At 42.7% G+C, this 12,658-nt stretch overlaps 2 protein-coding genes across 2 annotated transcripts; one reads left to right on the top strand and one right to left on the bottom strand.

Moving 5' to 3' along the window:
* Positions 1–219: 219 nt before the first annotated feature.
* LOC137941862 (uncharacterized) lies at positions 220–1,698 on the top strand. The gene has a single exon (XM_068787469.1). The coding sequence runs from the start codon at positions 351–353 to the stop codon at positions 1,527–1,529; it is 1,179 nt and encodes a 392-aa protein (XP_068643570.1). The 5' UTR covers positions 220–350; the 3' UTR covers positions 1,530–1,698.
* A 2,664-nt stretch (positions 1,699–4,362) lies between these two features.
* LOC137940421 (uncharacterized) lies at positions 4,363–11,539 on the bottom strand. The gene is made up of 13 exons (XM_068785478.1): positions 11,193–11,539; positions 9,725–9,763; positions 9,484–9,632; positions 9,084–9,159; positions 7,911–8,205; positions 7,719–7,828; positions 7,593–7,640; positions 7,280–7,486; positions 6,929–7,030; positions 6,670–6,800; positions 6,437–6,575; positions 5,062–5,190; positions 4,363–4,948 (listed from the first exon to the last, which is right to left on the bottom strand). The coding sequence occupies exons 1-13, from the start codon at positions 11,387–11,389 to the stop codon at positions 4,915–4,917; spliced, it is 1,656 nt and encodes a 551-aa protein (XP_068641579.1). The 5' UTR covers positions 11,390–11,539; the 3' UTR covers positions 4,363–4,914.
* Between the last annotated feature and the right edge of the window lie 1,119 nt (positions 11,540–12,658).

The following is a 12,658-nucleotide window of genomic DNA, read 5'->3' as shown; positions in this document are numbered from 1 at the left end:
GTCCCGGGGGAGGTCGGCTCTCCAACTGGCGGCCCCTCGCTTGGGGGCAACAACGTCATTTTGTCATAACAGCGCCAGCAATGCTGTCGCTCGTAAAAAAAAAGTCCCGAAAACTTGTTCAGGACCAAACCAAATCAAAATCCCAAGTGGGGCCCACCGTGGCTTTTCCTATAAATGAGGCCTTCTTCACCGCAAACCGCCCGAAAACCCAAAAGAGAAAAACCCAGAAAGAACAAACTTCAGAGGCAGCGAGGGGAGAGAGTGAAGACTGGTTCCATTTTTCCGGCGAAATCCCGATTGTTCCGGCTTTGTTTTTTAATTTTGTTTTATCTGTTGGCATCCGGCGAACTATGGTGGATGTGGACCGGCGGACGCCGGGGCTGAATCCCGCGCATGTGGCGGGACTGCGACGTCTCTCGGCTCGTGCTGCTGCTGCTGCCCCTACTAACTCATCCGCGACTTCCTCAGCCGCTGCTGGCCCTGCACGCAAATCTCTGCTTTCCTTCGCTTCACTTGCGGAATCAGTGATTGCTCATCTCAGGAACTCCGAAATCGAGGTCCTTCAGGGTCTTTCTGATGCCGAGTTCGCTCGACTGGAAGCGGAATTCGGCTTCGTCTTCCCTCCGGACCTCCGTGCGATCCTTTCCTCCGGACTCCCCGTGGGTCCCGGCTTCCCTGACTGGCGGTCCCGCTCGCACCTCCGCGCCGCACTCGACCTTCCCATCGCCGCTATATCATTGCAAATTGCTCGGAATTCCCTCTGGCCTAAATCATGGGGTCCCAAACCCCCCGACCCTGACCGCGCACTCCGCGTTTCTCGTTCTCAGCTTAAGAAGATTCCTCTTTTGATCCCTCTCTTCAATCACTGTTATATCCCTTCCAACCCTTCACTCGCCGGAAACCCAATCTTCTACGTAGACGAGACAGAGATTTTCTGCTGCGGCTTCGATCTCGCAGATTTCTTCGAACGCGAATCCTTATTCGGATCCGAGTGCAAGAGGAAAGACCTCGCCATTGGCGATAAATCTAAACAGTCAGTGACATCCTCCTCCGGTTTGTCACGCCGGAGCTTGGATTCCGGCGGTAAGCCCCCGCGGTGGATTGAGTTCTGGTCCGACGCGGCGGAGAGGAGACGGAGAAATTCTAATTCATCGGAGAGGTTTTTCGAGATTTCGTACAGGTCGAAATTACCGATTTGGGTGGACGAATACCTGGACCGGATCGGATCAGTGTTGAGTGAAGGCGGGTGGGACGAATCGGACGTGCGAGAGATGTGCCACGTTTCCGAAACCGGAGGCTTCGTGGAGGACGACATGCCGATGGACAGCCAGGCCGTGCTGGATTTACTCCTGTTACGAGCAGATCGTTTTTCCGGCGAACTCCGCCGCGCAGGGTGGAGCGCCGAGGAGGTTTCAGAAGCGTTGGGTTTCGATCTCCGGCCTGAGAAATTGCAGAGACCGCCGAAAAAGCTGTCACCGGAGCTCGTGGAGAAGATCGAAAAGTTGGCCGAGTACGTCTCGCGTTCATGATATCGATGACCGGCCACCGGGAAACTTTTTTTTTTTTTGGTTTTTTAATATTTTCCCTCTTTTGGCGTAAACGAAATTGGGAGACGCGTTGTAACTTCAAACAAATATATATATAAAAAAAATACATGTATGAAAATAATATATTTTATAAGAGAAAAAAATTGAAATACAGCTTGTAGCCTGTAACACTTCCTCGTAGGATTTCATTACTTTTATTCTTTTTTTTATCTTTCACGAATTTCGATCTCACACGCGCGGGTTTGCCACATTTCGAAAAAGAGCCGTTAAGCTATTTTTCCTTCCCTTTAAAATCATCCCTTCACACGTGTCTAATTTGGATGGGCCAAGGGGAAAAAATCGAAGAATGAACGGCTAAAAGACGCAGTCTAAAAGAGATTCCTATGGTCTGTCTGCATGGTGGGGCCCAGGACACAAATTTCGGCTAAGGAGCCGTCGGACCTAACCGACCAATTCCATGTGACAATGTGTAGCACATTTAATTTCGATTTCAAAATACTTTAAAACATAATCTTATGCACATTATGGAAAAGTGACGAGATGTTTCGCTCCAATCGAATGGCACCAAAATAGCCCTCTCGCGCCAGGCCATGGTCTGTCATTGTGGGACCCTTTTTCTCTCTGAAACCGTGGGCCCCACCTTTTAAAAAAAAAAAATTTTTTCTCTCCTCTGTCTTTCTTATCGTTTTAGGTTTAATCAGGATTTTGCATGTACGTAAATATCCATATAGACAAAAGAATGTGCCACTGCGTATGTTAGAGATTGACCGGGCGGGCGGCAAATTCCCTTTCCAGAGAAAAAACTTATCCACCTCACCTCCTTCCCATTTAAATTTCACCGCCAGATATTTATCCAAAAAGTGCAAATCTTAGCTGATATTTTTTTTGCGTAGGTCACATGTGCGTCGTGCGCACCACGGCGCATTAAAATTTTTATCGTTCCAGCTCACTTTATTGCCACCGCTCCCTTCTCCCGCTCCATTTCATGTGATCCGACCGTCGATCACATGAAAGAAAGAGCCCACCGGGGGCCACCTGAAGTTGCACCCGCACGGCATGCGAGTTACGAAAATGCCCCTAAGGCGAAATTCGAGAAACGCATTCTCACGATGTTGGGGCGCTTCTGCGGCTGCGTTTCCAGAAACCGAGATAACGGGCTCCTCCGCCTTCCCATAGATGGAAAGAAAGCGGCTCACTGAAGACTCGATGGTCCCACCGCATCGAACCGCGGAACCTGAAAACCCAATGCGGATACCATTGGCGGACCTCAAAAAAAGCAACCGTCGTCGGATCTTCCAAATATGGGGGCTTCTCCGTCATTTCAACCTCGTTAGGCATGTGGCCATGTCAGTCTGCATCCGTACGGCATTCGATGGATCCCGGAATGGCGGCTTGTCAGGTTCCCCTTTGGTCGACTACTGGAGAAGCCACGATCCCACGTGTGACGGGAAGTCGACACGTATGAAATGTCAAGTAGGGGAGCAGCGCAATGTGCTCACGCCGAGAGCTATGGTGGCGCGGTGAAGGAGCGCGAGTAGGCGTAGTTAGTGTCAGAGGGTGCAGGGAGCGGTGGAAGTTTCTGCCCTCAACGGTTCGCTGGTCCCCCTGCGACGACCGTTACTGCGAAGACGTGAGCACAGAGGGCGATTGAGCGGCCACTTCACGTGACTCCTGCGACGAGGGCGCTCAGAGCCGCCAAACCACGTGTCACCGCCATCTCCGGCGCTGGCCGCGCTCGTGGAAGGATCTTGGTGGGACCCGGATATCATAATTCATATACGTCATAATGCTTAGCGCGCGCGGGCTTTTTAACGGGCCCATCTTGGGGAGATAGCTGTGACCGTTATTTCCATGTCTGGCTGTGTCCTAGGATGCGCAGGCCGAGTCACCCAACCCCCAATTATTTCTTTTGGCGTGCTAATTTGGTGTTAAACGACGCTCCTGGTACGGAGCTCAGTAAATTACATCATTAAGTGGGCTCTCGCTTGGACATGAGCGTATAGGGAAGTATAACGTGGGCCCTAGAACTGATCTATGGTCAAACTTTGGCCCACCTTATTTCAAGTCCAGGAGCTGTCTTGCCGGAGCGAATTAATGGACGGCTGGATGTGGCATTTATGGGTTAAGAGTCAATAGAGGAGCTTGACTCTTCGGTGCTTGTCATTGTCTGCAGGTTCAGGGACACAGATACCGTCGGTTCAAGGCACATGCCTCTAAGAAGCAACCCAAGTGGGCCCATCACTTTTTTTATTTTTTTCCGAGTCGACCGATCTGCTAATAGTAGATCGAGTTACTTATCCACGTGGCTTGTTCTTATTAGGTAAGATGGATAGAGAAGGATAGCAGCCTTTGACTCTTGGAGGGGTCCGAGGGAGGGATGGGGGGGGCGCGCCTGCTTGGGTGTCGAGGAGAGTGACTTGTGACAATCGGGGTGATTTCGATAGTGAGGGCAGATTTTGTTTCCGTGGACGTGTTATGGGCTGAAACATATGGACGTCAATGTGGCCCAGCGTGTCGTCTTACTCATTAATAGTTGTTTATTGTTTTTTAAATAAATTACAGAATGGTAGTGGGCTTTCCCGGAATTTATTTCTATGCATGAAAATTATTTTTTGGAAGGGAAGATAACAAAAACACTTGGATTGTGTTCGTAATTTCTAACTTTGTCGTATAAGTTAATTGTACCTATATTTAGTCTAGCTATTGATAAGTAATTGAACTTTCTCCGGCCACGGTAGTAATCTATGTCAGTCTTCGAGTTTTGACACTTCCGGTAGTGCTTCCGTTAACTATGACACTTCCGAAGTGCTTCAAATGACTCGATAAGCATCTCCAAAATATATATATGAAGAGTATAAGCAATTTCATGCTGCATAGCAGCGATGCGGATAATCACAAAGTTTTACCACCCCCCATGATCTGGAGAAGAAGTCAATATCCACCTTTCACAGTGGGAGAGCAACTGTGAACTCTTCCTTTTAATGCTAAATTTCTTTCCTCTACAATGTTGTGGACACAACCGCATCCTCACTCCACGGCTACCACCACAGAGCACTTCCAACTTCACTCTTCCTCATGGAAAGCCTCAGACTCAGCTGCATCTCGCAGGATCCTCCAAATGGCATTGTGAAAGAGGCCACAGATGCATGCAGCAAAAGGGGGAAAGATGACCAAATTGAGGGGCGAACACCAGTGAGAAGAACTCACGATAGACTACTACATGGAATTACCTAAACTACAAAATAAGGTCATATTATACGTCAGAGCTCAAACTTTGGACTCGAAATTTACACGTCTAGCTTTCCTACAATCAGTAGAACAAAGCCCACACAGCCCCCACACCCTCAACAGAAGAAAGAAACCTCTTTCAGTACCTGGAACGACTCCTTACCCTGAATTTCCTATGAGATAAATAGCATATGCGTTAGCATTAAAACCGGGAATATTTTTCAAAATTAAATAAATTTCTTTTGCCAAAAACATAAGCAAGAGGAAAGGAGTCGAGATAACTCACCTAGGTGACCAAGATCGGGAATGGGAGCGAGAACGGTATCTTCGGGGAGTCCTACTTCTGCTGCTGCTTCTACTCTGACTACGACTCCAGCTCCTGCTTCGACTTCCACTTCTGCTATGCCTATATCTTCTGCTTCAAAATGGAATAAATTTAGCTATGCTATTTCCTTATCTTCCTCACATTTTCTTTTCTTTTTTCCTTAAATACTGCCACCAGTAATATCTCATTGTACTGACCCTCCAATCATATAGCACTCAGTTGTAACATTGTTTCTTTTGTTAACTCACCAATTAATTTTTAGAGAGCTTTGAATGGCATTTAGAGAACTAATTTTCTTTCCATATAATTATACTTCAATGCCTGGGATTCTGGTTTTACATCTACTTCAGTTTAAGAACAGCTTCAACCATATCATATAGCATAACTAACAGCCCAGTGCTTGTAGACAGCTGTTTAAAGACAACAGTGACAAGCAAAAATGTCTAGACTACCAAGCTGATATTTGGACAAACTACAGTGGACCAATCAAAACTATGAAGGCAGATTCCCTGCTTAAAATGGGCACATAGAGGCATGCTCTTTTGAGAAGACCTCCAATAGGGCTTGTTCCAAGATCTGGAAGTTAAAACACACACACACAATTACTCATTGCTAAGTGAAAAGACAAAAGACAGTTGCAGCCATGGACAAATCTACACTTCCTTCGGTGCCCAGATCTGGAAATACAAAACTGACTCAAAGATAAACAGCAGAACACGGGTACTTGTGGATATTTTTTCAGAAACATTTTTCAGATACATGAATCAAAACCTATGGTATCAATTTAAGTGCTTTCCGGAATCATACCACTTCAGCAATATGAGGTAAAATGGTAACTCATCATTTTCTTTTCAAATATTGGATGAAAGAGACGAAGATCATCAAAAAACAAAACAAAAAAAACGAGAGCAAAAATAAGCTAAAAGGAAATATGTTTCACTCACAAAATTATCTCCATCCAAAACAATGTGTTATACAATGTTTGGAAACGATTGTGTTCAGAGCAAAGAAACTTATGACATTACAACCAATATGAACTGCAACCAATTGCATCAGTTAGCAGGTTTCTTTTCTTGATGAATGATGACGTTTAACTTCAGAACCCAGGATATGAAGAGCCAGGGGCATGAAGAGAGATAGGTAGACAGATAGATAGAAAGAGAGTTAGAGAGAGAAGAAGAAGAAGATGATGATGACAATGATAACAATGATGATGAGATACCTAAGGCCGTGTGGTCTGATGGTATTCTCTTTACAACCAGGAGCGTCAGGTCACGACTTCGAATCACGCCACGCCCTCTCAAAAAAAAAAACAAACAATGATGATGAGATGTACCTGTGTGGGGAATGACTGCGGCTTCTACTTCGGCTATGACACCTATATCTACTTAACCGGCTTGTCTCTGCTAATTTTTCTTGCCTTTGCCGCTCCTGTTCTCGCTTTTTTGCCAACTCAACAGCAGAATCTTTTTTAACTGCACAAGCATTTGCTCCATAAATTAACACATCAAACCCATCAAACTAAAATGTACAAAGATGTCAAATACAAAAAAATCAGATTCATCTTACTCTGTTTATTCAACTGCTTGCTCATTATACGCTTGAGACGTTCCTGAGGTGTTTCCTTCTTCTCACTCTGCTGCTGCATAAGGCCACTCCCAACAGTAGGCTTGCTTAACTTTGCTATAGCAGAGGATGCACTGGTGAACCAAAAAGAGAAAAAAGAAAAATATCCAACCGAGTTATAGAAAAAAAAAAAAAGGGCTGGAGTGGATGGGCATTATATTAGGTGTTGCGGGGAGGAGATAGGGAGACAAACAAGAAATACCTGACAGGTGTTTTTGGCAACACTCTATTCTTTTCCTGATCAAGGGATACAGCAGATGCAGGATCAGTAAGCAGTGCCTCAAGTATACCACCTGTAGATGGCCTGCAAAGATGGTACAAGATTTAGTAATAACCAATTTTGGTTTGTAGAAGACCTTTTAAGATGAGAAGGTTTCCAAGTACTGTTATAATGTGAATATATTAAAACGATGATCAAATAAAAGCTCATCTAGCCTCCCAAATGCTGCTCTTAGGTAACGAGAATGTGAGGACCAGATATGCTGCAGCAGAGAGAAAACATTTGTCCAATCTCAATCTATCTTTGCAAGAATTAAAGGTCCAGTGCTCCGACCGGTTCAGAACATCAGCTTGGGATGGAGGAGATGGTGGTGGAGACACTCCGAGCGTCTGATCATTTGATTTGGGAGAGCCCCCAAACTCAGTTATGTACTCTATTTTTGAAGCTTTTGACTTTCCACGGTGCCCACTGTCAGCATGGGCCCCACGATCATATCGCCTTGTGTGAGAAGGAGAGCGAGATCGTGATTGGGTTCTTGATCTGGTCAATTGCCAATCCCTCAATTAAAACCCAAAAAAAAAAAAAAATCTTTAAAGATATAAATGCCACAAGAAATGAAGCCTGCAAATAGATATACACTGGCTACCTTCTATGACGAGAATAAGCTTCATATGTGGGGCTTCGTCGAGGGTCTCTGTGAAATAAAAAAAAAATAGTCATCTACAAGACTATCACATCCAATATCACTTTTGTATATTCAGTAGCTTGGTACCTGTATGGATCGTGATGGAGCACTCTATTTCCCGTCAAACGTGCAACTTCCCTCTCCCTTTCTCTTTCAATCTGAGAAGCTTTTCTTCTCTCCTTGCGACTCAACTTTCTCTGCATGTCTCAGAATGTAAATGGAAAGCCAAATCAAAGTGTTCTTAAAAAATATGGCTGGGCCACGGTGGAGTGAACATACTATTGCAGGATCTCCCTTGACTACTTCTTTTTGCCGTTTTTCTTCCTCTTTGGCCTTCTTATCCATATAAACTAGCCAGTTAAACCTCTTCACACCAAACTCTTTTGCAATGGCTTCCATTCCTTCATCATTGCTATCATCACTACTTACGTCCTTCTCATCTTCATCATCTTCCTCACCATCATCATCATCGTCTGACTCCACTACGTGTTGCTCCTCGTTTCCATTTCCATCATATGAAAACCCCACCTGTGAGTAAGACCCCTTGCTTGGTGGAGGCTGAGCCGAATGTAATCTACCAAAAATAGACAGCAATATTACTAAGTTGAATGTAATCTACCAAAGACAGACATAACAATATAAGAAGAAATATGAAAATCGACACTATGGGAGTGTGCAGTCATCAAGGCCGTCTAATGTACACAAACTAGCACATAAAAGTAAAGAGGTGATAGTAAAAACTGAAAAGATCCATTTCTATACACAAATACAAATAAACACAATCCATTTCTGTACAAACAGATACAAATAAACACAATTCATTGCTGTACACAATAACAAATAATAAATACACTGTAGATCTCTTCAAGTATGAAAATATTTTTGGGTATTAAACAATAGCACATGCATGTGGAGCAACATATCCTCCCAACTGGCAAGAATATAGAGAAAAATGTCAGCTAGCCAGGGAAATACCAACCAAGCTCCCTGTCTGCCAGATAAAAACGGTAGCCAAATTAAACTTAGTAATAACCTTAGGCATCAAATAGCATATTGTAGAATACATGCAAACCACAGACGACCTTCATGTGACATTGAACTTCCCAAGAGTACAGCCTCTTGACTGAAAATGTTTAATAATGTACTCCTTTTTTAACTTTAAAAAAAGTATATTATTAAACAAATTCAGTAAAGAGGCCAAACATCAGAAAAAAAAAAAACGATTTGCACTATGAAATAAGAGACCTAATATTGTAACAAATAAAGAAGACCATCTTAAAAAAATTGTATATGAATAGAAGTATAATATGTGCTATTTACCAAGAATAACATGAAACACAAACAAAGACTGGATAATATCCACAGCCAACTCTTTCAAGGGCCCTTCACAAGAAAATCTGGTAAAAAAAGTAGTCCAGCAAACAAGAGCATACTCATAAGGAGAAATATTACCTGTCTGGCATGAATGACATAGCCGCTTTGACCTGCAGCTCCTGATCAACATGTTTTAAACCCTCTTCATCAGAAACTGTGAATAAATTTTTTTTTAGTCTCACCATTTGCATTGCCAATAAGTTGAAGATCAACTCCAGAAAAAATCAGGAAACTAAAAATAAGATGCCTATGAAAACATACAAGAACAATCCCAGAAAACGTTTGCGACTATATTAATTGAAAGTATAGATAGTAACCCATAACCCTTTTTTTTTTCTTTTCTTTTTTTTTTTTTTTTTTGGGGGGGGGGGGGGGGGGGGACTATACTAAGATAAATTGCTATTTTGACATAAAAAAAACGTTGATAAAATATAGAAAAATCCTCATAACACATTAGCAGCAGTAAAAAAGTACCGACATCCTCTACGGCGATGCTTAATTAAATCCCGATAACGCTCAAAATTAACAAACTCTTCTAGTTCTGCTTCTTCCTCAGATTTTTCTTGACTCCGTATCTGCCGGGAATTGGAATCTCGGATAAAATCAAGGAGAGCACGGCCATCAAATCTACAGACAAACAACACTTGTTTAAAGATTGCCCCTTTTTTAATTAATTTTTGTCATATAAGAAAATGAAACCAAAAAAGCACAAAACTCACCTATCGATTAATATATCCTGTTTCCCATTCCAGGGTATCCTGTAAGAAGGAAATTTTAGTTACAAGATATCTAACCATGCAGGGTAAACTGTACATGTTACAATGCACAAATGGATACAAACTACTAGTTCTCATTCTGACAACTACCACAAAGTCAATGGAAACATCGAAAATACAATAATGAAAACCAGTTAGGACTTTTTCAAACATCAAAGCATCTAACAGGCGCTGACTAAGCCTTCAGAACCTGTGAGGTGCTGATATGTTACAACATGTAACTTCCTCTGCAACTTTGGGCCTTTTGAACAACAAGATCAACGCAACAACTATCCCTTGCAATTTGGAGATTTAAGTCGTCTTTTCTTGTGCTTTGGCATGTATCTGAGAAACATAAAAAGGGGGCAATTGCAAACTATGGTTTCCAGAGATAGCGCCCAGTGTACATGTTTCTTAAAGGACTTCAAGACAAATTTCACTACAAATATATAAATTTTTGAAGAGACCTCAGACATTTCATTGATAACTAGATATTCTGGATAGAACCCAGATGTAATCATATGAGTCCCTTGGGATGCAAACTAGATCTTCAGCCACTTCAATGCCTAGAATAGATACCAACATGAAAACCTCTTCCCAAAACTGCCTTCTCATTAACATTAGATTCCCAAAATATCATCTTCTAGAGAACAAAAATATCATATTTCCATTAGGGCACAAATGGACTGCTAAGGTATCGTTTCTTTCTTTTTTGTTTTAAAAAATAAAATTCCCACTAGAGAATGCTAGAACTATGACATGAAGAGAGAGAGGTAAAGCATCAGGGTTCAGAATGGAGAGGGAAAGAGTTTCTCCAATCCTGTGCTAGTAGCAGGAGATTGGCAAACACAATACATTGGTTCTCAAAGAACTCCCCTCCGGATTGAGGCTCAGATATTCTTATGAAGGGATTTTCTATCAAATGACACAAAGCATCAAATTCTCCACTGTATGCGCAGAGAAAATTGAGAAGTAATATAATTCAAACTAAAACGTCAAACCAAAAGCAAATCGCGGAAACATATTCAATCTCCACCTCGAACAATAATCTTAAAAAACCATCCAGGTACTCTGGAAGCAAAACTCCCCAACAAACAACCATTCAACAACCTGAATTTCATAAAGTACCATATCCAAGGGCCAGAGATATCAACTCCACCACTAATGTCCAAACTTTACGATCGAATATACCGAAGTCTAAGCTCACAATGCATGCAGAAATTAGCACTAAAGTTCAATAGCAGACGAAAATGATCTTGTTTCTTCTCAGTGAAAAATATCAGCAAATAATGCATTCAAAATCCCATTATTTTATGAACATCATCACCCATATCCCAACACCAATCCCACAGTATCCAAATAACAACTAACTAAGAATCGAAGAAAAGAAGTGCTCGGCGTAAACAGCGAGCAGGTTAGCGGGAAATCTTACAGGCCCTGGTGATCCTGCGTAGCCTGATAGAGCCCATCGTCTCGATACATGCGACATCTTGACCCAAAAATCTGAAGCGAGTCCTGCGGGTCGCCCCGTCTCTTGGCAAGGTAGATCGCGCGCCTCTGTGCGCGGCGCCGAGCGGCGTCCATGAGATCATGAACCTTCCGCTCCGAACGCCTTGCCTCATGCCACATCCTGCCCTACGCTTACCCTAGTCGCGGATCGATCCCTCTGCTAGAGAGAAACCGACTCTGGTCCTATTAGGTATCGAGTATCAAAGGCAAAATCCCCAACCCTAGTTCTGTTTTCCGAATTCCGATTTAATTGGCGTGCTTTAGCTCTCGAGACAAATTGAAATAAAAACAGGAAAAAGTTTGGAAAAGAGGGGGAATCAGGTCTTGGTGATGGACCCCACAAAGAAGACACAACGGGGAAGATAAGATGACGTGATCAGCGGAAGTGATCAGAAATAAAACAAATGTCACAGACGGACCCGGTCCCCCTTTATGCAGCCGATTATCACGGTGGCACACGGGTACGCGGAAGTGATCCATACATGGGGATATCCCCCTGGTGTAGGTGTAGGTGTAGGTGTAGGTGAGATGGATAGTCTCCCTTGCATGGTTTTGCACGGGTGACGCGTCCTCCTTTACCTTTGCTTCGTTGCCACCTTTGTATTAGCTTGCATAGTAGTTTGTAATAATGTCGCCTCCCATATGCATGTCTTTGAGTGTTAATTTGTTCTTTAGATTGTTTAACATTTCCCCTCAAGTTGAACTGAGCAATCGAACATTTAGTTTGGTTGTGAGTAGTTCAAGCTGGCTAGAAGAGAGTGGTTTGGTAAAATGCATGTGAGCTAGTTGACAAAAGAGATATCTTGGACTTGAAGAGATCCCATTGTGACTTTTTTCACTAAGAAAATGATAGTTTATTCCGATATGTTTGTTAAAAGATTGAAATACATTATTGCGAGTAAATAACACTTAAATTGTCACATAGAAGAGATGGGAAATTAGTTGCGAATATATGCAAATATTTAAGAAAATATTATATCCATGTGATTTCAGCACATATAGAAGTCATTGCTCTTTATTTGACGTCAATAGTGGAGTGAGAGATTGTTGGTTGCTTTTTGGCAACCCAATATACTGAGTTAGGCCCTAAGAAAACTGCATAACCGGTGGTAGATCTCCTTGTTAGGGGACACCCACCCCATTTTGCATTGAAACGGGCAATAATATCAAGGGATGGAGAAGATTAATCCATAGTATATTGTACCTTTAAGGCACCAAAGAATTCTTTTGACTAGGGTGAAGTGAAAAAAAGTTGAAGAGTGCATACATTGAGCTACAAGATTGATAAAGTGAGATATATTTGGCCTTGTAAGAGTTAAATATTGAAGAGCTCCTCCGATATGACTCTGATAATAAGTAGGGTGACTATAAAAATCAAGTTTTTTGTTC

This window comes from Aristolochia californica, unplaced genomic scaffold, assembly GCF_029961685.1.
Source record: "Aristolochia californica isolate CCGP_79_NKW_82.1479 unplaced genomic scaffold, dmAriCali1.0.hap1 SCAF_9, whole genome shotgun sequence".
NCBI classification, from domain to species: Eukaryota; Viridiplantae; Streptophyta; class Magnoliopsida; order Piperales; family Aristolochiaceae; genus Aristolochia; species Aristolochia californica.
This window is presented reverse-complemented; position numbering and strand designations above follow the sequence as displayed.